The sequence below is a fragment of the Nilaparvata lugens genome, unplaced genomic scaffold (genome assembly GCF_014356525.2).
Source record: "Nilaparvata lugens isolate BPH unplaced genomic scaffold, ASM1435652v1 scaffold4963, whole genome shotgun sequence".
In the NCBI taxonomy this organism is placed as follows: Eukaryota; Metazoa; Arthropoda; class Insecta; order Hemiptera; family Delphacidae; genus Nilaparvata; species Nilaparvata lugens.
Genome location: NW_024090921.1, coordinates 1 through 24,073, shown reverse-complemented (window position 1 = coordinate 24,073; position 24,073 = coordinate 1). Strand labels below are relative to the sequence as shown.

The 24,073-nt window shown below is 35.2% G+C and overlaps 2 protein-coding genes across 2 annotated transcripts; both read right to left on the bottom strand.

Annotated features, from left to right (window-relative positions):
* Positions 1–605: 605 nt before the first annotated feature.
* Positions 606–11,202, bottom strand: LOC111062172 (CWF19-like protein 2 homolog). The gene is made up of 6 exons (XM_039444570.1): positions 10,905–11,202; positions 9,509–9,754; positions 7,435–7,500; positions 5,941–6,157; positions 2,801–2,917; positions 606–742 (listed from the first exon to the last, which is right to left on the bottom strand). The coding sequence occupies exons 1-5, from the start codon at positions 11,115–11,117 to the stop codon at positions 2,892–2,894; spliced, it is 768 nt and encodes a 255-aa protein (XP_039300504.1). The 5' UTR covers positions 11,118–11,202; the 3' UTR covers positions 606–742; positions 2,801–2,891.
* A 267-nt stretch (positions 11,203–11,469) lies between these two features.
* On the bottom strand, positions 11,470–23,362 carry LOC120355841 (CWF19-like protein 2). The gene is made up of 4 exons (XM_039444571.1): positions 23,138–23,362; positions 18,761–18,973; positions 15,069–15,269; positions 11,470–11,646 (listed from the first exon to the last, which is right to left on the bottom strand). Exons 1-4 carry the CDS (start codon positions 23,219–23,221, stop codon positions 11,470–11,472), a joined length of 675 nt encoding a protein of 224 aa, XP_039300505.1. The 5' UTR covers positions 23,222–23,362.
* Between the last annotated feature and the right edge of the window lie 711 nt (positions 23,363–24,073).

Genomic DNA, 24,073 nt, shown 5'->3' with positions numbered 1-24,073 from the left:
AAAGAGTAGAGTGAATTTCATCCGTTAATAAAATAGAGAAGTGTATTTAGCTTATATTAGCATTCAAAATTAGATTATGATTTTTGAGGTTAGTTTTCGATCTGGTTCGTCTGCAGATAGCACTACTGGCGACAGACAGCACATTTTTAAGGCGCATGCCTAAAGGTGCGTACAGACATACGCGCCGCAAACATGAGCAATTCACTTTTAATCAGCTGATGCCAAGCTTTTTATATCTGTATCTGTAAAAATACAGGTATAGTCAGCTGATTGAAAGTGAATTGCTCATGTTCGCGGCGCGTATATCTGTACGCATCTTAATGAATGATCACCGCTTCAATAACATAACCTCAATTTTGTACCATTTGTTCAGAATAATATCTGTCGGTTAAATTACAGTGATTACAGTGTTGCCGGATTGTAAAACCGTTAAAATCCTGGTTAGTTAACCGGAAAAATCAATCGGGATTACAAACTAACCGATCTTTGTGAAACAGACATGAATCCGTAAAACTAACGCTGATTTGTTAATCAGCGTTAATGTCCATATTTAACAGACGTACGTGCAACTGGCCCTAAAACTTACTTTGAAGTAGATGGGAGCCAAATCTCCTTGCTCCTTGGGCAGAGGTACACACTGCAACACCAGGTGTGGGAACTTTGAAAAGCCAGCTGCATGTTCAAACAGCACACAATCCAAGTCTTGCTCCAGAAACATGTCTACCAGCGCTTTTCTAAACACCTAAAACCAAATAATTCATTCATTTATCTTAAAAGTAATCATCTGATTTAATCAAACAGCTGAAAAAGATAACACTTCATTTTATATTGATATTCACGTCAAGTAGTGGTTTCGTTTGTGCGTAAATGCCGTAGTCGACCACGACAGGGTGAGAATCTCAGATTGGATAGATTTCAATAAATAACCTAAAAGATTAGGTTCACTTATATTTTAATGGGAGAGGTTGAGTTTATACTTTCAAATGACAATATGTTGTCATTCAATATCAATATTCAATATCTTGAATAATAACCACAAATAATGAAACGTTATTTGATCAGCTGTTTTGGCACACTTGAAATTTGGACAATATAAATGTTAACAATGCTTGTCTTCGTCGACTGAAGAAGTTTACGCACAAACGAAAATGCACCTTTAGTCGAGTGCATGAGATTCTGGCTTTATAATTCAGAGGCCTAGGTCCGAAACCCGGCGCGGGCAAGACACTTTTTTCGGGCCACTCCCGTGTTTCGGATGCACACGTTACCGTCGGTCCCGGCTGCCTAAAGACAGTAGTTAGGTCACGTCAGAAGCCCTGAAATTGATGAGGAACAACCTGAAAACTCTGATACCAGACCTAAGCCAGTCAGGTTACATTATATTACTTCATGTTATAGTCAGCACATGATCAACATTGGTGTTGCTATCCTTGTCTGTCATTAGATTAAGCTGATATCTCTATCCTTTTCCAACTCCCCACAGTTATCAAATATTGTTTTCCTACAGTTACGTTGAAAAGTGGCCATTGCTGCACTGATTACAGAACGCAAAGAATCACTTTTCCGCTCTAGTGCGGGAAAAATTTTTCTGCACTCCAGATTTGCAACATGGCAACACAAAATACTTAGTAGGTTATATGGAGCAACAGTGCAGCAAAATCAAAATGAAGTTGGTAACAGTGACTGCTGTGGCTGCTATAGTGAGCAGAGGTGCAACGAAGCACAACGCGCTAATTATTAGTATTAGATATTATAACCAAGGACAACATTTTTATTCAATTTGACAATAAATTAAGGTTTTTATCAATAATAAAATTACACAGAAAAACATTTGATGCATTTCAGGCAATTTTACCCATAATTACCCACTTTTCATATTCATGGTAACTGTAGGAAAAACTTAATGTGAAATACGTGCGCAAAGTTCCTCTGCTGCACTCAAGAAACCATTCCGCCCTCGCCTACGGCTCGGGCGTAAACGTTTCTTTCGGTGCAGCAAACTGACACTTTGCGCACTAGTTGCACAAATAACTATTATAGAATTATAGACGAATAAATAGTTATTTGTGCAACTAGTGCGCAAAGTGACAGTTTGCCGCACTGAAAGAACGTTTACGCACGAGCCGTAGGCGAGGTTTCTTGAGTGCAGCAGAGGAACTTTGCGCACGTATTTCACATTAAATTTTTCCTACAATTACAATTGAATATGAGAAGTGGTTGATTATGGGTAAAATGATGGCTGAAATCCATCAAATGTTTGTCTGTATAATTTCGTTATAAATAAAAACTTTAATTTATTTCAAACTTGGATTATCCAATTGAAAATATGAATAATCGATAATTTATTCAAATTAAAAATTGAATTAATCCAATTAAATTGAAAATTTGAATAATTTTGAGTAAATCTCAATTTATTTCTAAATAATTTTTCAACCAATCAATTTATGAATGAAAATATTATTTGAAATAATGAATAATTAATAATATTCAAAATGTATAATATTTAAAGAGTTCTCATTTTTATTCATCTGAAAATCAGAAAAAATTTAGATAGAACAAATTCGAATTCAAAATACACGCCAACAATGTCAACAGCTGATTGGGATGGCTGCAAGATAATACGCAAAGTATTAAGAGTGCGCAAAGAAGTATTACTTTGAGCGGAAAATTGATTATTTGTGTTATATGTAATCAGTGCAGGAATGGTCACTTTTCAATGTAACTGTAGGAAAATATGATTCATAATTTATTTGGTAACTTTAGAATTATGATAAAAATAATGTAAAATTCAAATAAATACCTGTATTTCTTCCCAGACTTCTTCGTCAGCTTGTACACAGCAGGCGACATGTTGACTGGTCACAATCAGGCAGTGACCTTCGGTGAGGCTTTCATGCGGTGGCAGGCAAAGGTACACCTGCAACAACGACAACATAACATTCTCATAATAATTATTGAATTTATACTAGTAGTTCTGTGAACAGAAGACCTCGCGCTCAGTAAGTTACATTGACCTGTTGTTATGTTTTCTCAAAAATTAAATAATAATTTATCAATTTAAAATGTCTAGAAAAAATCCTAAATAAACATAGAGCTTTCTGTCCTATCGTACTGTGACGTGTCGTCCCGGAATGTGAGTGTGAGCGCTGTTATCAGGTCTGGCTGCAACTATCTACAACGTTGATGGAAAGATACATTTTCAAGATATTCGATGTTTTTGAACGGGTGGTATTATTGACCGAACGAAGTGAGGTCTCAGATTCAAGTCGACGGTTTGGCATTTCTCTTAATGTTTAAATGTTTATATGTTGCGCATTTACGGCGAAACGCGGTAATAGATTTTCATGAAATTTAACAGGTATGTTCCTTTTTAAATTGCGCGTCGATGTATATACAAGGTTTTTGAAAATTTTGCATTTCAAGGATAATATAAAAGAAAAAGGAACTTCCTTCATACGCCAATATTAGAGTAAAAATCAGACTATAGAATTATTCATCATAAATCAGCTGACAAGTAATTACACAGATGTGTGGAGAAGCCAGTCTATTACTGTATTTCCATACGGTCTATAGTTTCAATCAGGTACTTGTGGATGAAAATACTCCGTGAGGTCTACTGTTCACAGAACTACTAGTAGTCAACTGTCTACTAACGTTGATGGAAAGATACATTTTCAAGATGTTGATGTTTTTGAACGGGTGGTATTATAGTCAACTGTCTACTAACGTTGATGGAAAGATACATTTTCAAGATGTTCGATGTTTTTGAACGGGTAGTATTATAGTCCACTAAACAGCTGATTTATGATGAATAATTTTATTCTATAGTCTGATTTTAATCTAATATTAGCGTATGAAGGAGGCTTTTTTTCCTTTTATATTATCCTTGAAATGCAAAATTTTTAAAAACCTTGGATATACGTCGACGCGCAATTTAAAAAGAAACATACCTTTCAAATTTCATGAAAATCTATTACCGCGTTTCGCCGTAAATGCGCAACATATAAACATTTAAACATTAAGAGAAGTGCCCAACCGTCGACTTGAATCTTGACCTCTCTTCGCTCGGTCAACTATATCAATTTTATATCAGATATTGTAACTTTTAACCAAATAAATAATGATCAAATAAAATCTATGAATAAACTTCAAATGATTTCAGCTGATAATCTTTACAATCAAAACTAAATTTCTTTCAGCATATCACTCCATAGTTTTCGTTGAATATACTAGACAAATAATAGCATTTTATCAGAGATTGATAATGGTGTAACGACCGAAACCAGTATTTCTACTTTTCATAAAATCGGTGGTTTTGACAATATCTTAAGTCTTTTATTTAAGGCTGTTCGGTTTTTTTATTTAAATTGGATAATCTTTTTCAATATAATTGTTAAGATCATTATAAGAGTGAGAAAAAGTGGCAACTGAAATTTTTAAGTGGTCTAATAAGCGAGTTATGGGTTGTTGAAAGTGCTAACTCCGTTTTCTTTCCAGATCATGAACGGTTTCGTATTTTCCATTGGAGTTTTTTTAAATACATTCAGTATTATATCAATGGCTTTCTTCTAATATGCGTTTTTTCGTGATTAATGCCAAAACAAACAAATTATTGAATTTACAAAAAATGTTACTTTTTTATTTATGAACGATATGGGGAATAAAATGTTTTAGTTTGGAAATATATATTTTTTGAATTTTCAAGAGAAGTTCTGTTAATATAGTCGAAACCGTTTATGATCTGGAAAGAAATCGGAGTTAGCACTTCAACAACCATAACTCGCTTATTAGACCACTTGAAAATTTCAGTAGTCACTTTTATCCTATTATATTAAGCGAGCAATTTCTGTATATTCTTCTATTTTTATATCTGGTTATCTGGTTATTTATGTTCAACGGATCTAACGATTTTCACGAAATTTGGAATATAGTAGGTTTATAATATCAAAATTCGATTGCACTAGGTCTCATCCCTGGGAAAACTCTCTGAAGGACATGAAAAGGATAATTCATCCTTGGAAAAACAGATGATGATTTCGTCGTCTGTCGATAACAGAAGATGCGTGTGCCTGTGTGGGGATATCAGCTGTCTAATCAATTAGCTTACCGTATCTCGCGAGAAATCTAGAAATTTTAATTGACTTGATCAAAATACAGTAATCTGTTTTGCTGACATGAGATGGTATATATCATAATATTCAAAGTTAATCATTATTTTAAAGTTCTAAGTGATTAGTGAGTGTTATTTTGTTATTCAATTTGGTATGTAAACAATCTAAATTAGAAGTTTTACGTTTTCAAATATTTGGACTGAATATTTCACCTGAATTCAAGTGTATGGAACATAACCTACTTTCTCGACTATTTATAGTGTATAAATCAAAAATTCGGGAAATAAACAGTTTTGGGCTGTGCCTGTTAGTCCTTCCTCAATCATTTTAAAGAATTGAGTTATCAATACATAAATAATGAGCAAAGCTCGGTTCGAATGAAAAAGACTAAGAAATTGTCAAAAAACCACTGATTTATTGATAATTAGAAAGACCGGTTTCGGTTATTACACCATTGTCAATCTCTGATAAACAGAGATTAGTTTATCAGAGATTGACAATGGTGTAATAACCGAAACCGGTCTTTCTAATTATCAATAAATCTGTGGTTTTTGACAATTTCCTAGTCTTTTTCATTCAATATGAATAATTACCACAATATCAACTTCTCAACCACACAAAAAGTGAAAGCTCGGTTCCCCGATATTAATTATCTTAACAATTATATTGTGAAAGATTATCCAATTTAAAAAAAGTGTACCGAACAGCTAAATATGAATAATTACCACAATATAAACTCCTCAACTACACAAAAAGTGAAACACATAGCAGGTGCGGTGATGAATTTGATGATTGTCGATTACTTTCTTGTCTGTTGTTAACTGTTTACCTTGCTGCCGATTGCAACAACGAGATGCTTGAGCAGGGTTGGCTGTCGAGACACCGCTGCAGTTGTCGTGGGCGCGTGTGGCACGCTGGTGCTGGCCGATGGCTCTTGCACGCGCACGCTCGTCTGCACGCGCCGCCTCTCGCGCCCCGCCACCTCGCGACGCCGTCTCCTCGAACACGTCGTCCATGTCTCGAGCACTGTCGTCGTCACCGATTTTCTGCAAATCACAAATTAATTTAAATAGATAAATAGAAACGAGTTTACATTGAGAGATAATACTGCTTTGTATAACATCAGATTGAGTTGACACAACACGTTTAACATCAATTACACCAATCTGAAAAGTAGTATCAAATTCATTATTGCCCAAAAGAAAGCAAACAATAAATTACTCATACACATACATACACGAGCAAAAATAAAAATAAAATGTTCATAATACAATATTACACATACTTGCATACATGAGAGCAGAAAAAACCAATATAAAATTTCTAGGCATCACCAGCAAAAAGAAAATCTTTGCCCGCTGGTAAGCAGACAATTGAGTTATCTTAGCACTAAACTAATAAATCTCATCCCTGGTAACAGAATGATATTTTTCCCCTGTAGCAGGCAAAGGATGGGAACGGAAGTCATTCACTGGATCCTTGAATTTTTTTCTCTGACATCAGTAATATATTGTAATTTATTTTTCACTATCAACTCCTTTGGTTTCTTCTTTTCTTAATGTTAGCTTGATTTTGTTTTAAATTGACACTCTCACTCAGCGGACAGGATTTTCCTTGCTGGGTGTTGCCAATAGTGTATTAAATTTCCTTGTTTTCTATTAGAAATTTCACTTTTGTACTTAAGTAATTCTTTAAAATATTATTATACATTTTGAGGCAATAAAGAATTTGAAAAAAAATTGAAATAAATATAGCCTGAATAAAATTAAATTGTGTCATCAAGTAAATAAATAAATATGATTTTATTGCCATGAAACACAAATGTTATGAGCTATGTCAAGCGTATATTAATAACTCATTTATTTATTATTTTATTTATTACAATGCAAATGACACTAATGTAATAACATTGAAAGATAAAATAATAAGGTAGTCCTTGTGCTATTTTTCTTCCAAATTTATCGGTGACAAAGTCCAAGATAAGGTTAGAATTCACGTGTACAATTATAAAAAATTTGTTCCAAAATAACATTAATACTATAAATTTTGAATTTAGATGGCTTAAATTGATAAATTAATTAGAAATATTCCACTCAATACCACTTTTAACGAATAATATTGAGTTATTAGGAAAATTTGGCACTATTCAAGAAACACGTAACAATTTGATGAATTAATGACTAAATAAATGAATTCAAAAACTAGAAGGTAGTAGGAAGTCGTCTAAAGAATATAGTAATTGACTGAAATCGAAGAAATAGATTCCCTAATTTTGATATTGATTCAAATTTGAAATGATTGAAATGAATGTGATATTACTTACCTTGCCAGCAAGACGAGCAAACATCTCATTCTGATCTTCAGCAGTGTTCCGTTTCTCTCTTTCGAACTGTAACAGACAAAACCAACTTTCTAACATTTTCAGCAACACACCTTGGACAGTCCACAGAAAACCTCTTAACAGTCAACCTTTCCAACAATACTGCATTGACTATTCACAGAAAACCGACATTTAAATATCTTGGATAACTGGTTATTTTTCTACGGTGGGACGGTAAATTTTCTCATCTCTTTTCTACGTTATATAGATAACCTCTGCAAAAAGCTGAGATAGACCATTTACAAGTTTAAAATGCTGAGAACATTGATAGATGAGAAGTGCATAAAGATGGTCTACTATTCCTCAGTTCAGTCTCTGCTTACCTATGGGATTGTAGGATGGGGGGGGGGGTGGAACAAACTACGTGCACCTTGACCCCTTCTTAAAAGTGCAAAAACTAATAATGAAGATCATCAAGCAGAGGCCACCTCGTTATCCGTCAGACCAGCTCTACAATGAGTTTAGTGTGATGGACATAAGACAGCTCTACTCCTTGGAAATAATTTGCAGACTACAAAAAAAAAAAAAAAGACACGGAAAGCTTTCATCAAGGGAACCACAGTCATAACACAAGAAACAGAAACCTTCTTATTATGAACGTGGCTAGGAAGGCAATATATCAACGACACTTCAACAACCTGGCACCAAAACTTCACAATCTACTTCCTGCACAAATCAAGACAATAGAAACCCCAAGACGATTCAAAACTGGCGCTAAGAACTGGATTATTTCAACTGGAAGACATCATATAGGAAACATAATCTCAAACAATATGTGAGCTCACTTACCCAACGTATTTGCAGTTTGCACCCCTACTCAGAATCTTACCACTACTACCTATAGTGAGTTAGTCTACCCTACTCTATAGTGAGGTCCACGTTATAATGGCAGTGTATAAGATAAAAGAATAGCGATGCCGATTCTCTGAATAATTAATTATTTTCTACACTCTCAAAAACATAATTGGCATCGTTGTGGACCTAGAAAAGGATAGTACCACCGGCTTTGTCAAATGATAGACAAGGATAGCAAAACCAAAGTTGTCAAATACTGTCATATAACGTGGACCTCACTCTAGTACATGGGTTTCCCATAGTTGAGTAGGTTAGTTTCCAATAGAATTAAATTCCATATTTTTTTATAGATCTATTGTATGTATTTATATATTTTGTACTTTTTATGTTTTTAATTGCTTGTTTGTATTTTTTTAAAGGAAAAATTATTTATTATTTCGATTTTGTGATTAAAACAAGTGAAATGGCTATTTGTACGTATCGACCTTACTTACGAACACACATATATGTCCAGGTGGGTAGAGTGATAATACAACATGCAGCTCATACAGCACAAAAATTAACTCAAATTAACGTGTAAAATGTGATAACCGAAAATTACAGATCCATAAAGATCATGATCATCCACGACATGCAGTTCTGCCAACTCCGTATATAATGTTGACAATAATAATGAATGAATTAATTGTTATAAGCTATAAGCGGTTTCAATTCTATCAAAATTCGGAAAGGGAACAGTTTTGGGCTAGGCCTGTTGGTCCTTTTCTGATCATGTGGTCTATGAAATTTATCTATTTACTTAGAAAAGTTAAATTAGTTCTAGAAATTCACAAACACAAATTTCCATGTTTGAAATAATTTGTATTCTTTTACAAAAATACAGCAATACCTGCAAAAAGGAGGAACATCTTTGTTTGTTCAAGCGATAACTTTTTGTATTTTGTTTTTGACAAATTAATAAATTCAAAAATTCAAATAAATTACTCGTCAGCTTGTTCTGCCCAAAGATCCGTTACGCAAACGTGACCTCTTTCATTATGTCATTAGCATCCCAGACATTTAGACCAACACTTTCAAATTCATAAGACAGATGGAATTCATAAGACTTTTATAAGACTATAGACCAACACGTTTTCCATGGAAAAGTGTTAGTCTTATACTTGATTATAAGACTAATCAAATATATTATTTGAATTCATTGTTAATTGATTCTGAAACATACCATCTCCTGCAGCGTGAATCGGTCGTCGTCTGCAAAATAGCGCACTCGCTTTCCACTGTCATCGTGCGTCTTCACCTTCTTTCCGCCCTTGCCGCGGCTGGTGTCGGCGTGGTTTGAGGGCGCGGCAGGCGCGGCTAGCGGCTGAGTGAAACCGCGCCCATCGGTCACTGTAAGCACCACGCGTTCAGGCGCGGCGGCCGCTTCCCGCGCCCGTTCCAGGCGCGATTTCAGTTCGGCGGCAAGCTCCTATTCAACAAATTGATAGAATAGAATAGTGATGAATGACTCAATTTGTGATAATGCTATCGCTAATTAAATTTGAAATCTTCAAATGCTTAGTAAATTTCTATTAGCATGATCCGAATTCACAATGTAAATATACTTTAAACTCTCCTGTTTAACTCAATTAACGCTCTGAAAGCTCCAGCGTTTATTCCACTTTAGAATTACTATTCCACTGAGACGTCCGACTATATTATAACTCGGTAACAAAGAATATTTAAGTCCATGATTAGAGAAACTTTTTCCATTATTTTTGGTAAAGGAATTTTTGTCATAGTCATTCAATCTCAGCTGTTTTCCATGCATGAAATCAAGCCGGTAAACAGCTGTTTGCAGAGCAAATAAACATTATTATGATTCTCATTACAGCATACTCTATTGTAATGAAACCAAAATATGTAATATGTTTTCTTACAGTCGAGTAGGTTCTAGTCCGAATAGAAACAGCAAAACGCTTTCAAAAAACCACCTTCAGCGCTCGAGGTGGAAGTTTTGTCAACTTCCACAACATCCCTGATTCGAAATTTGTAAACTACGTTATGTTTATTGAATGAGGAAGTAACTTCAGTACAAGCAGGTACTGTTTCTTATTTCTCAATTATTATCTTCAGATTATTATGACAAAATTAGTGTAAGTTTCTTGGACGTGAATGTCTTTTGCAGTGCTCCAATGAAATTCTAGTCTCGGCTAACGCCTCGACTAGATACATCATTCTCGCCTGCAAAAGGCCCCTTTCCGTCCTTGTGACGTAGCATACTATACATGGAGGAACTCCATGTAGAGATTATTCCGATCAACATTGACGCTCACACTACCTGTCTGTATATTGTGGAGTCTGTAGCAATGGTCTCAAGCATGCATCGACGGGACAAGAGGGGCTGACCTACACAATTATAATACGCGCTCAAGGAACACCCACAAAATACAACAAATCGTTCTACGAGAAAATCCAATTCACATGAGCCAAAAAAATGATCAACTCCTTGCCGCACCATCTTAAGGACATTGACAAGAGTGCAGCTCAAGAAAAAATTGAAGGACTGGCTGGATGAAAAGTGTTTTTATAACATGAAACAATCAGTAAATTGATAATGGGACAGTTTCAACACTCACCGTATTTCCCATAATTTCAGCCTTCACCAGTTTAGCAGCCAACTCGTTTCGCTCGTCCGCAGTCAGCACCGATGACGTCACGAGGCCGCCATCTTGTTTACTCTCGTCACGTGACGACGGTTCATTGGACGCGTTTCGAGCCGGCACATCACCATCGTCATCAACTCTCCTTTTGCCGTCATCATCATTGCTGACGATGATTTTTTCCTCCATCCCCCACTAGAAGAAGAAGTCAAGGTCGATTCTCGCTCCCTCCTTCCATCCTTCTTCTCCTCCTCCTCTTCTTCGCTATCCTCCTCGTTCCTCTTCTACCTCCTTCGTCCGCCGACTTTTTCTCCACCCACCGGCTTCTAGAAGAGGAATGGCGACCACTCCGCCAATCTCTCTCCCTGTCATCTCGTCTTCTATCTCTCTCCTCCTTTCTTCCTCCCATCTTTCTCCTCTTCGTCATCATCCCGTGGCTTCGCGAAAGTCTTATTCCTCTTGTTCTCCTTCTTCCACTTATCATACTCGTCATCCCCATATTTATCAGTTTTTCTCTTTCGATGATCGGCTTCTTCATCCACTAGACTCGTTGTTGGGTTTCATGAATCTTCTTTAGAAGTGACGTCATCGCTTCGATTAGTGACGTCATATGATTTTCTTCTTTGATACCTGTCATTGTTGTCGTAGTTTGATTTGTGACTGTTCTCCTCTGCTTCTCCTCCGCCTCGGCAATCAATGATTCCAATTTGGCCAAAGACTGAAAAAATGTAAAAAAAGGTTACATTAATTAAGTTTACAAAAAAGTTTGAATAGAACAAGTCACACAATACTATAAAAAACTGAAAACAGAGCAAATCAACTACTGTAACTGACTACTGCTGTGGTATGAGTGAACCTATAGTGAGGTCCATGTTATAATGGCAGTGGACAAAGATAGAAGAATAGCGATGCCGATTCTCTGCATTGATCTATATATATAAAAGCGAAATGGCACTCACTCACTCACTCACTCGCATAACTGAAAATCTACCGGACCAAAAACGTTCAAATTTGGTAGGTATGTTCAGTTGGCCCTTTAGAGGCGCACTAAGAAATCTTTTGGCAATATTTTAACTCTAAGGGTTGTTTTTAAGGGTTTAAAGTTCGTCTTTTAGCATGTATATTCTTCTTCTCCCAATCTCTTAATTATAATTGAAATTTCCATATCATATGTTACTATAGAACTATAATCTAGATAGAGTACCTCTTCGAAACAGTTGTTAACTGGCAACTAAATTAATAATTTTGTCAGGTTGGCATTAAGTTGAGTTGACTTTGTTAGGTTGGCACCAAGTTGAAGATTTAAATGCATTCATCGCTGAAAAATTGATTGGGCACTGCTACTTCAATCCTGGGAATATTATATTACTAGCCGTCAGGCTCGCTTCGCTCGCCATATCCGTTTAGCCAGACGTTTAGTCTGGACCCCCGACTAGATTGTTCTAACATATGATAAAAATGCTCAAATGAAAAATGCAGGCGAGCGAAGCGAGCCTTCTGATCTCATTCTCGGACGATCCAGTCGGGGGTCCAGGGGGCGGAGCCCCCTGGCTAGACGGATATGGCGAGCGAAGCGAGCCTGACGGCTAGTAAATTATATTTCTACACTGTCAAAAACATAATTGGCATCGTTGTGGACCTAGAAAAGGATAGTACCACCGGCTTTGTCGAATGATAGACAAGGATAGCAAAACCAAAGTTGATCAAATACTGTCATTATAACGTGGACCTCACTATAACAAAATTTTTATTATTACCTATTATTATTTTTTTAAATAATACTGAGGGTGATGCCTACATAAGCTCTCAGGCTTGTGCGTGGGTAATGAGTGAGAGGGATGATGATGATGAGAGATGACGACTACTTTTTAGGTAGTCGTGACCGACAGTTTATCGTCTCCTCCGATAGACGGGGGGGGGGGGGGCTTCGATTTTTAATAACATAACACAGTAAAAAACTTAAATCAGAGCAACTTAGCTGACTGTAACCATAGAGAAAAGATAGCTTATGCTATCAAAATGGTTATAACTCAAATCTGCTGTCAATTGGACTTGTGATTACAAGTTCACGCTATCATTTTCACTGAATCACGTACAAACTGTGATTAAGTTCAGTATTAATTTCCTACTTTCTGAGTACAGTGAATCGGTCTTGCTGCTCTAAAGGTGCGTACAGATATACGCACCGCGAACATTAGCAATTCACTTTTAATCAGCTGACTATATCTGTATTTTACAGAAACGGTAAGATGCAGATATAAAAAGCTTGGAATCAGCTGATTAAAAGTGAATTGCTCATGTTCGCGGCGCGTAAATCTGTACGCACCTCAAGATATACCTGTACTGCCACAGACACAAGTTTATTTACATCGTCTCTCGGCTCCCAGAACAGACTATGTGTTTAGTTCACTTAGGGCTAAGCTTCACGAAGCGTTTTCAAGGCTGATTGGGTTGGCGTTCGGATATCAGCTGATAATCAGCCAATCGGAGAGCTTCCTGCCCTGCCCAATGGTCGAACCAATTGGATTATGAACTGTTTGCCATATGATGCTCACTGCAGACCTTATTTCAGAAAAGACAAGATTTTTACAGTAGTATCCCTCTATATTTACGCATAAGGTCATTATGATTGGCAGGGTTTGATGCATTCACGCTCTCATTTCATTGCTCCTATTTCATGCACAGTTTCATTATTACTTCGCTTTTTTTTATTAAAAGTCTGATCACAATGTTGTGTGATGGGACCACCTTCATAGTTTATCTGTCACCTATTTCATCTTCCCTCTATTGTATTTTATTATGAACTTCAATTTTTCATGGTATACTTTCATGATAAGTTTCACTCCACATGGATGCAAATAACAACTTGCTAATGTGATAATACTTTAGTTGATGTTGATGGCTCAATATGTACAATATTATTTTCTTCAATATTGTAATTATTAATACTAATGCATAACTGAAAATAATTATTTATCTCTTAAGTTTAATTTAATTTTATTATGTCAATTTTTGTAAATGTTACCATAGACAAGAGCCTAGTAACAATTGTCAATAAATATCTTATCTTTATATTTACAAGACGGTTCTATATATAAAAAAGTATGTAACGGTTAGGCAATGTAGAAGCAATATACATGAACATAACACAAGAGGAAAAAATGATTTCGACCTCCCACACAGTAGACTGCTGAAAACGCAGAGACATATCTCATGAACTTATGTCATTGTGCGAAATATCAATGTGAGGACAATGTAGTTGGTGATGATGGTTGAAGCTGAAAATTAGGAGTTTTTCACAATACAAGGAGCATTGTTGTCAGGTGTACCTGGAAATCCATATGAGATAGAGCGCTCTACCTGATTTCAGATTGTAGAGCACAAAAATACGCCCAGAGAGATTTCGAATTATACATCTAAATGGTAACAATTGGAAGATATTGTTGATCGAAAACTAAAATTCATCAAAATTGATTTTTACGACAAATTTCACTCATTTTTAAAAAATCATAACTCTGTACTCATTGGAAATAGAGAGTTCCGAATAATCTCATTTAATTCAAAATATTATAATCTTTAAAAAAGGCGAGAGCAAATTTTTCTGTCCGATTACGATATTTAGAAGAAATAGCTGAAAACTGGAAAATGAGCCGAAAATATGAGGTTTTTGGGCCACCCTGTATCTAGCACAAGGAAATTTTGCATGAAGAAATTGGTTCTGGACTTCTCTTATGTACCCAAATAGTATATTAAAAAATCAGAACTACAATATAATTGCATGCACCAATGTATATAGTGACTGGACTAAATTATGAAATGAAACTACCAACGCCTTCATGTGTACGGTATCACAATTTCCAACGCGCGACAACGCGGCGTTTTACCAAGCGACAAACGTCGTCATGTGGTACAGGCACTTAGACAATCCACTCTATTCACTGTAGGAATTTCCAGTGAAGAGTGTGATTGACAAGTAGCGACTTCCTTAACGTGCCTCTCATCCTTGTGATGTAGGTTGTGAAATAAAAATGAAATGAAATGCCGACTCATCTGAAAACGCCTGAAAAAAAAACGCGTTGTGTGGCTTGGACCTTGAGATAAGCTTCTTCTCATGAAAATCTAGATGATGAAGTGACTCACCCCCCAGCGTTCAGCAACCACCTCTTCCAGAGACCGCTTCTCCTCCAGTGCCTGCTCCTTGCTACGGCGCATCGCTCTGCGCAGCCAGTCTAGGCCAAAGTCACCCACTGCCCCTCCGCCCACCACCGCCTTCTCCTCCTCCGGCAGACCACTTCCGCCATCTTTCCAATACGGATTCAGCTCCCGGGCGGACTGGCCTAACTGTAAATATCGACAAAATCATTATGATGAAGATAAAAAGCTCATAGAGAAAAGATAGCACACGAAGATATCCCATATCCCAAGTCAATATTTTGCCAACTCCAGCCGATTACTGTCTATTATTACTGTTTTGTTGGATAAGAGTGTAAGAACGGCACAGTATGAGAGACTATCAGCATCAATTAGCTTCACGTGGACTATCAGTTTATTGTACTATTATTTGCTCTATAAGAATTTTTCAATTTTCACGTGGATGTAATAAATACTTATTTTGAGACTCTTCAAGAAAGAGAACTACTTTAGAAAACGCAAATTAGAGAGGCGGGTGATGGTGCCACCATCTCTGAGTGAAATTGGCAAACTTCAAGCATTAAAATTGCATGTGTTATTCTAAATAATGGTCATGTGTCAATCCCTTATTTTGACAATTTTAAAATCAGGTTTTATTTATGTTTTAGAGAAAAACAAACAAATACTTGTCCAATTACAACAGTTCAGTGAAGGCTTGAATTTGGTGCTACTCGTTTCTTATTTTTGGTAAGTTTTTTTTACTTAATTTACAATTTGTATGACTGAATTCTAAAAATCTTGAATAAACATATTTTTAATGAGAAGTCAGGTTATGGCGACATTTCAAATATAAACAAACACAAAGCGGACAAACGTTTTTACTGCTTGAAATTTACCAATTTCACGTTCAGAGATGGTGCCACCATCACCCGCCTCTTCAATTCGCGTTTACTATAGGACTATCGGCTTGAGATAACAGTGAAATTTGGAACATAAACGCCTGATACCATAGGATATCTTCTTATGTTATCTTTTCTGTATGGTAATATAAAAGTGTGAGTTATGTGTTAGAAATTGTTCATACATAATTTTCATTATCAGACAACAGTGAATGACTGAATAATAACGGTGACTTATTATTTGGAATAGTTATACTTGATAATAGTTACAGAGCTTCGAGATGCATACTTATTCTAGTGAATATAGTGAGGTCCATGTTATAATGGCAGTGGAAGAAGATAGGAGAACTAGTAACCCTACATGATTCTAAAGCTAGGTTTACACTAGTAGTTCTGTGAACAGTAGACCTCACGTAGTATTCTCATCCACAAGTACCAGATGTCAACTGTTTTAAATGTTAACAAACTCAGTTCACGTTTGAATTTGTATTCCATATAATTCATCCAGTTCCGTGATGGTCTTTCTATCTGATGAAAATTTAATTTTTTAGAATCAAAATTATTATAATTTCTCCAGCGTTATTTAGTTAATTTGTTTATTTTTATTCACCTATTGAATTAGTTTTTTTCGAATGTGAGAATATTGATACTGATGGGCACGCATAATAATACCATGACTGCAAAACAAAATATTGAAACCAAAGACCTTAAAGCTGCGATTAGACCAAATTTATTAGAAAAATGTTAGTAACTCAATCCTTTTAGATTATATTAGATTGAACATAACTTAACATACACATGATTAACATGTGTGTTTGTCAACTTCCGTTCAATCTAATAGAATCTATAAGGATTCAACCCAGCTTGAAGATGCATACCTGTTTAATGTATTTGATTGAAACTATAGACCTTATACAAATACAGTAATAGACTGGCTTCTCCACACATCTGTGTAATCAGTTGTCAGCTGATTTATGATGAATAATTCTATAGCCTGATTTTTACTCTAATTATGACGTATGAAGGAGGCTCCTTTTTCCTTTTATATTTTATCCTTGAAATGCAAAATTTCAAAAAAACCTTGTATATACGTCGACGCGCAATTTAAAAAGGAACATACCTGTCAAATTTCATGAAAATCTATTACCGCGTTTCGCCGTAAATGCGCAACATAAAAACATTTAAACATTAAGAGAAATGCCAAACCGTCGACTTGAATCTTGGACCTCACTTCGTTCGGTCAACTATGTAGCAGAGCTATATAGCTCTGCTACATGTTCAAAAAGTGACACTGGAGATCTGCTATATAGCACGGCTATATAGCAGTTTTAAGCCTATTTTCTCAGCTATATAGCAGAAAATTGAGCTATCCAAAGTTTTCAGTAAACATCAAAGAGAATCAGAGCTACATGTAGCTCTGCTATATGCCAATTTTTGTTTATAGCAGAGCTAGATGTAGCTGCTCTGTCCTTGAAGGAAGACTGCCGCAACTGTTTACTGCTGTTTAGTGCCTCCTGGATTTACAGCTGATCACCTGATATACCGTACTCATTTGTTGTCAGAGTGCTAGTAGGTTACTGCGCATTACAAGCATTTCTTTCTGATTTATAATTATATTATTGTGTAAAAATAGAGAGTGAATTCGACTGAAATAGAGACAATATTAGAAGAAAGATCTTGAAACTACTATCACACCGAATTTCATAGGTCAAATCGTCTCTATCATCCTCATTTAGGTCCTTCAAAAGGTCACTCACTACCACTGTATAGTTTTCTAGCCAGAAGGGAGGGTCTTATCCAAAATCTTCTTTCTCTTCCCTGTGCTGAAAATATCACAGTAGCTGCGGCGAAAGCAGCGACTGCTGCAAGAACTACCTTCTTCTTCGACTTCTGACTGGGAACTGAATAGTGAACTTTATTCCAAACATCTTGCAGAGCTACTACATATAGCTCTGCTAGATAAAATTAGCGTTAAAATCTACTTATAGCAGAGCTACATCTAGAAGAGCTATATGTAGCTCAAATTTTATATAGCTCTGCTATATAGCTCTCCAGCTACATAGTGTAAACGTAGCTTAAATCATACAGATAGAATGATAAATCATTCTAGAGCTGTATTATCCCTATTTTGTATTTGATATAACACGTTTAGTTGTTTTAGTTTTGAAGAGAATAAATTCGCCTATTGAACTAAATTGTGCAACTTCATTGAATAATTTAATTGAAATCATCGAATTCATAAATCGTTGAGTGATGTTCTTGAAAGGAGACAAATTTAAAAAAAAATCTATGATAACTGAGGGTGAGGCCACACAAGGCGTTTTTTCAGTCAGCACGAAAGGACAGGAAACTTTCCGATTGACTGGACAGAAGGTCACTCAATCGGCCGCCAATCGGGGAGCTTCCTGTCCTTTCGTGCCGACTGAAAAAACGCCTTGTGTGGCCTCACACCCAGTTATCATAGATTTTTTGATTTGAGTGACCTTTTTATCATTGAGTGACCTTCCTGTCCAGTCAATCGGAGAGTTTCCTGTCCTGTCATATTATTTAGAATATGATATTTTATGTAAATATTCATTATTTTATAAAGAATTTGTATTTTATGTTTGTAAGTATGAATTGTATATTAATTTTTGTTGACATTAATAAATTGAATTGAATTGAATTTGTCATGTCAACTGGAAGAAAACAACTCGTATGGACTTGACCCTGAGAAAGCTGAGTTACCTTTTTTGACATGCCCTTATAGTTTTTGTGATCACATTATGAACCTAAACCGTTTAGAAAATGAATACTAAATACCTTGTCGAGATTCACGCGTTCCTCTTTTTTCGGCTTTCGTTTCTCTTGTATTTCTTCTCTCGTCCGGAACTGACCAGAAAAAGATGCCCACTCGTCATTATCTTCTTCCTTCTTAGCGGTGGCCTTCTGTATATCTTCGTCTCTGCTTTTGGTCGAATTTTGGGAGGCAGTGGGAGCTTCTACCCATTCGTCTTCACTACTAGTGCTGTCACTCTGAAAGTTCAATAGATTACTAAATTATAAAAAAAATCTGGTGTGGTACACTCACATAACTTTCCTTGCTCATTGAACTGTAACATCAAACGATAATAATTTAGGGGGATAACATAATGACAATTGGCTACTACATATTTAAAACTACGATCATACTATTGTATATAATTGTTTTCAGAGTACTGCTGCGTTTACACCAAAGTTATTAACAAAATGTTAATGACTTAATCCTTATAGATTCTATTAGATTGAACGGAACTTGACAAACACATAATATGCTCATCATGTGTATGATAAGTAATGTTCAATCTAATAGAATCTATAAGAATTAAGTTATTAACATTTTGTTAATAACTTCGGTGTAAACGCAGCTTACATTTTCCTTAAAATAACGAGCGAAGCTCGGTGCCCCGATATTTATGTGTTCTTTTGAATAAACTACCTAACATACCTACCTCAAACACGAGAAGGAGGTTTCAAAGTAAATTTCTTAAGAATGGGGTGGACCCCCTGTTATTTCTCAGGGAGGAGACTCATGCCAGTTAATAGAGCTGATATCTATACAGGGTATGAATTTGAAAAAAATCAGTCGTCATTTTTGAGAAAATCGTGATAGAAATTTAACAAAATCCATTTTTCACAAGAATATTTTGGAGCTCCTGCAATTTTACCAGAAATGATACTCATGTCAGTTGATAGGGCTTATAAATAGCTATCCAGGGTATAAATTGTAAGAGAATCGTTTGAGCCGTTTTCGAGAAAACCGTGAAAAACATGGTTTTTTAAACCTCGACCTAGTACATTTTTTATGCAGCTCAAACATCCATAGACCTATATCTTTAAACCTCGACCTAGTAAATTTTTTATGCAGCTCAAAAGTCCATATACCTATCTTTAAACCACTGAATTTATTCCGCACGTCTTCAGAATGTATAAACCTCTTATGAGGTGAATCTACTGCGCTCGTTAAGTTAGGGCCTATGATAAATACATTATTTTAATATTTTCACCTACAGAACCTTCTCTGTTACACTTTACCTTTGGTGTAATTTCACGTTCCAAAGTACCTGTCGTCAAATTTTTGGTTGGGATCGATTTAGTATGTTATTTTGAGTACAAAATTACAAAACTTAAACAGCGGTTACTATTGTTTTTAAAATAAACAAAGTTCAAAGAAGCACATTTTTACATGCATTAACCTATAGTGACAACCATTTTGATTATCGAAATCATCAAATTATGATATTCCTAACCTAAACTTCCCAAACCTAAAGCTTTTGCTAACCTAATATATTAGAGGTGTTTGAAAAGTCGTAAACAAAGTAAGGTTAGTAAAACTATATTATTATTTTTTTAATTTATGATGAGTGACCGCCGTTTATTTCTTGTGATTTTGTGTTAAAATCCTGGTTGATTTTAACCAAAAAATTGATGACAGGTATTTCGGCACTGGACCTACAGTTTAGCCTTTTACGAGCTACCTTTTCTGGTCCACTGTGTTTTGAGCAATACCAAGTACATCTATTGAAATTATAGATCCATTAAATATCAACAAAATAGTGAGTTCTATTCTCCATAATGAGAACTGGAAGAAACTACAATTAAGTTGAGTATCAATTGGTTAAAAAGCAGTGGCGAGGCGTGGAATACTCCACCGGTCATCGCAGGGGTCCCCCACTCAAGTAGGTCCAAGTGCCCTCTTCAAAAAAATGTTAGAAATGCTAGAAAATTGTTGACTTTTGAGGCTTTTGCAGTACCTGAAAATTTTCCTCTGAAATCACATACAAAAGGCAGAGAACTGAGAATTCTCTCCAATTTCACCTCTTGTATAATTTTCAGTGTATCCTCACTACCAAATTTCCATTACTTGCCAATTCTCACTACAACTGGAATTTCTTTCAAATTAATAATACTGTTACCATCTTCCACTTCCTCCATGTTTCACACTTCACATTTGCTAATTCATGTTTAAAAAAAACTATTACAAACTCACACGAATAAGAATAACCTCACTTTTAAGAGCAAATCTACAGACAAATTCTGTTGTACAATATTATAATGAATCATTATTGTCAGTGAACCCTAAAAAAAGTAAGTGCCTTCAATTTGGTTTCAAACTAGAGATGTGTAGTTCGCGAACGAACTAGTTCAAATGAACTACTCCAGAGTGTGAACTATTCACATCAGTCGGTCGTTCAGGCGAACTACAGTTCAGTTTGGCTTGGCTTGGTACTGGGTAAAATCAAAATGTCGTAGCTATATGATACGTACTACGCAGACGCATACACATAGTTCATAGTTCACCTAGTTCACCACAGTTCATAGTTCAATAGCTCCTTTGGTCATAATATTAGTATTTTATGTCTGAACTATTAGCTCAGTTGACATTCCGATAGTTCAATAGTTCCTTTGGTCCTAATTGATTTGTATGTCTGAACTATTCTGAACTAGCTGGCGTTCGTCACCAGTAAAATAGTCACTAGGCGTTCAAAATCAAAATCGTTCGTTGACATTTGAAAGTATAAATGATATAAAATTCATATAGAATTAATACCATTTTTCATAAGAGTAAGGAATCATGATAATTTTTTGTAAGTTTGGAGTATATTAGAAATAGAGTTTAGTTTATTGTATGTAAAAATTAATATTATGTTTGTTTGCTTATATTGCTGGTTTTTGTGAAAGTATAAATAATTAATTTAACATTAAAACAATTTTTTATAAGAGTATTTTGATTTATAAGAGTACATGATTATTTTTTGTAAGTTTGGATTATATTAGAAATAGAGTTTAGTTTATTGTATGTAAAAATTTATATTATGTTTGTTTGCTTATATTGCCGGTTCTTGTGAAAGTATAAATAAATTATTTAACAATAAATAATTTTCTGTTAGTGAGGAATCATGATTGTTATTCTTTCAATTCCTAATCAACAGTCCCAGTTTCGATGACATGTCTGTTTCTTATAACTTATTATAGCTATTTTAACTTGTTAACATGTTTCATTATTAACTTATCTTTAGTTTAATAATAATAAGTGGAAGCTATTTCGACTTGTTAACTTGATCTAGTCTAGTCTAGAAGTGCAACAATGCAGTGCAATGAAGCTAAACTGCTAAATGTAGTCCAATCACACATTAGGCTAATTTAAAAATGTGAACTAGATAGTTCAATTGAACTAGTTCCTTAAATAGTTCACTTTGGTGAACGAACTAAGGCGAGATAGTTACATTCAATGAACTACTTTGCCCATCTCTATTTCAAACATTATGAATTTGAACCAGTAATAAGCATTGGTGACTCTATTGTGGAGAATGTGACAGAGGCGAGTCTGTTGCGACTGATTGTGGATAAGGATCTCTCATGGAATGCCCATACTGACGAACAGAATCAGTAGCAGTTTATTTGTTCTGCGAAACATAGTCAAGTGTGTGCCCCCTGAGACAGGAAAAACGTTATATTTCGCACTCATTCATTACATATTGCATATGGAATTGAGCTCTGGAATAACACGTCTCTGCAGAACATAAATAATATATTCATTCTGCAAAAGCGGGCTATTAGGTGTTTAGTGAGATTGGGGTTCAATCATCCTTGTCGAGATTATTTTCAAGGCTGTGCATACTCACTGTACCTTGTATTTTCATTTTTAAAACTTTATTATATGTGATTAAGAATATGGGCAGTTTAACGACCAATGCACAGGTTAAGAGTTAAAATTATTTTAATATTTCTAGTCCAATTCCTCTACTTATCGCCGCATCAAACGATGACCGGACGCCTCGCCACTGTTAAAAATTAACTGGTGTAAGGTACGTCCAGTGCCAAAATACCTGTCATCAAATTTTTGGTTGGGATCGATTTAGTATGTTATTTTGAGCACAAAAATTAAACGGCGGTCACTATTGTTTTTAAAATTAACTAAGTTCAAAGTAGCGCAATTTTACATGCATTTAATCTCATTTTAAATAAGCTTTCCTAACCTTTATGCACGTGAAATTGTGCTAATTTAAACTTAGTTTATTTTAAAAATAATAGTGACCACCGATTGATTTTTGTGATGTTGTGCTCAAAATAACATACTAAATAGATTTTAACCAAAAATTTGATGACAGGTATTTTGGCACTGGACGTACACTTTAGCCAAGTAGGTAGACTACTTACCGAACTTGAAGATTTGTGGCGTCTTTTTTTCTTTTTCCTGACTTTTTTATGCTTACGGTGGGATTTATGTGAATCCATTAGCATTCGATTGTTGCAAGGTCTTTTTAATATTGATGTTATACCAATATAGTAGAAAATGCAATGTTTATATTTATAAAATATAAATTAAAGTAACTTGCAAAACCACAAGGTCCACAACTCCACAAGAGTCTTTCGAAAGATGAACATAACCTATAAAACGAAAAAGAACGTTTAGGTGTTTGAAATCATAAATCATCTGCCTATAATATACAAATCATAAATAATAATATATATAATATATTGATTGTATATCATATAATTTATATAAAATATTCAATTTATATATCATATATAAATATCATCGCCTACTAGATTGACATGTAGTTACGTAAGCAACGTAGATATATAATATTCCAACAGCTGATTCATACAACAAACTTTCCTTTCTGCCTTTTCTAGGTTATGAGCAACAAAACAAAACGGCCTTGCAGCTTTGAAGATCTAAACTGATGTTTGCTCTTGATATCAAAGAATTATGTGAGAAGAATTGATGAGATGAGATCATTTTGTGTGAATGAGCTCATTGTAATGTGGCATTCCAGTTACGTACTTGAAAATCAATTAAAGTAACCTACAATGTAAATTCTGCACAAGATGTTGAAAGTCTCTAACGTTGATATTTAAAGTTCATCTTAGAAAGGATTAATGTTGTTTAAAGTTTGAAAAATATGGGGGTCATGTTTCTCAATCACACTATAAGCAGCTCAACGTTAAGTATTTAGTCTCTTAGGTTAAGCCACTTAGACAACAAAAATAACTAGTTTTGTAATTGTAAATGGTAGCTTAATTCTATGTTAAAGTGAATTTATATTAATGTTCTTACAATAATTATCTTGAAATGAGTGCAGAACCCAG

Excerpts from the sequence above, each read along its gene's own strand:
- LOC111062172 (XM_039444570.1), bottom strand. The coding sequence starts at position 11,117 with ATGGAGGAAAAAATCATCGTCAGCAATGATGATGACGGCAAAAGGAGA. Across the intron at positions 6,158-7,434 it reads TTGCTCGTCTTGCTGGCAAG|AAAATCGGTGACGACGACAG; the intron begins GTAAGTAATATC and ends TGTGATTTGCAG. Across the intron at positions 2,918-5,940 it reads TTGTTGCAATCGGCAGCAAG|GTGTACCTTTGCCTGCCACC; the intron begins GTAAACAGTTAA and ends TCGTTGTTGCAG.
- LOC120355841 (XM_039444571.1), bottom strand. The coding sequence starts at position 23,221 with ATGCTAATGGATTCACATAAATCCCACCGTAAGCATAAAAAAGTCAGG. Across the intron at positions 18,974-23,137 it reads GCCACAAATCTTCAAGTTCG|AGTGACAGCACTAGTAGTGA; the intron begins GTAAGTAGTCTA and ends TTGAACTTTCAG. Across the intron at positions 15,270-18,760 it reads AACGCGTGAATCTCGACAAG|TTAGGCCAGTCCGCCCGGGA; the intron begins GTATTTAGTATT and ends CGATATTTACAG.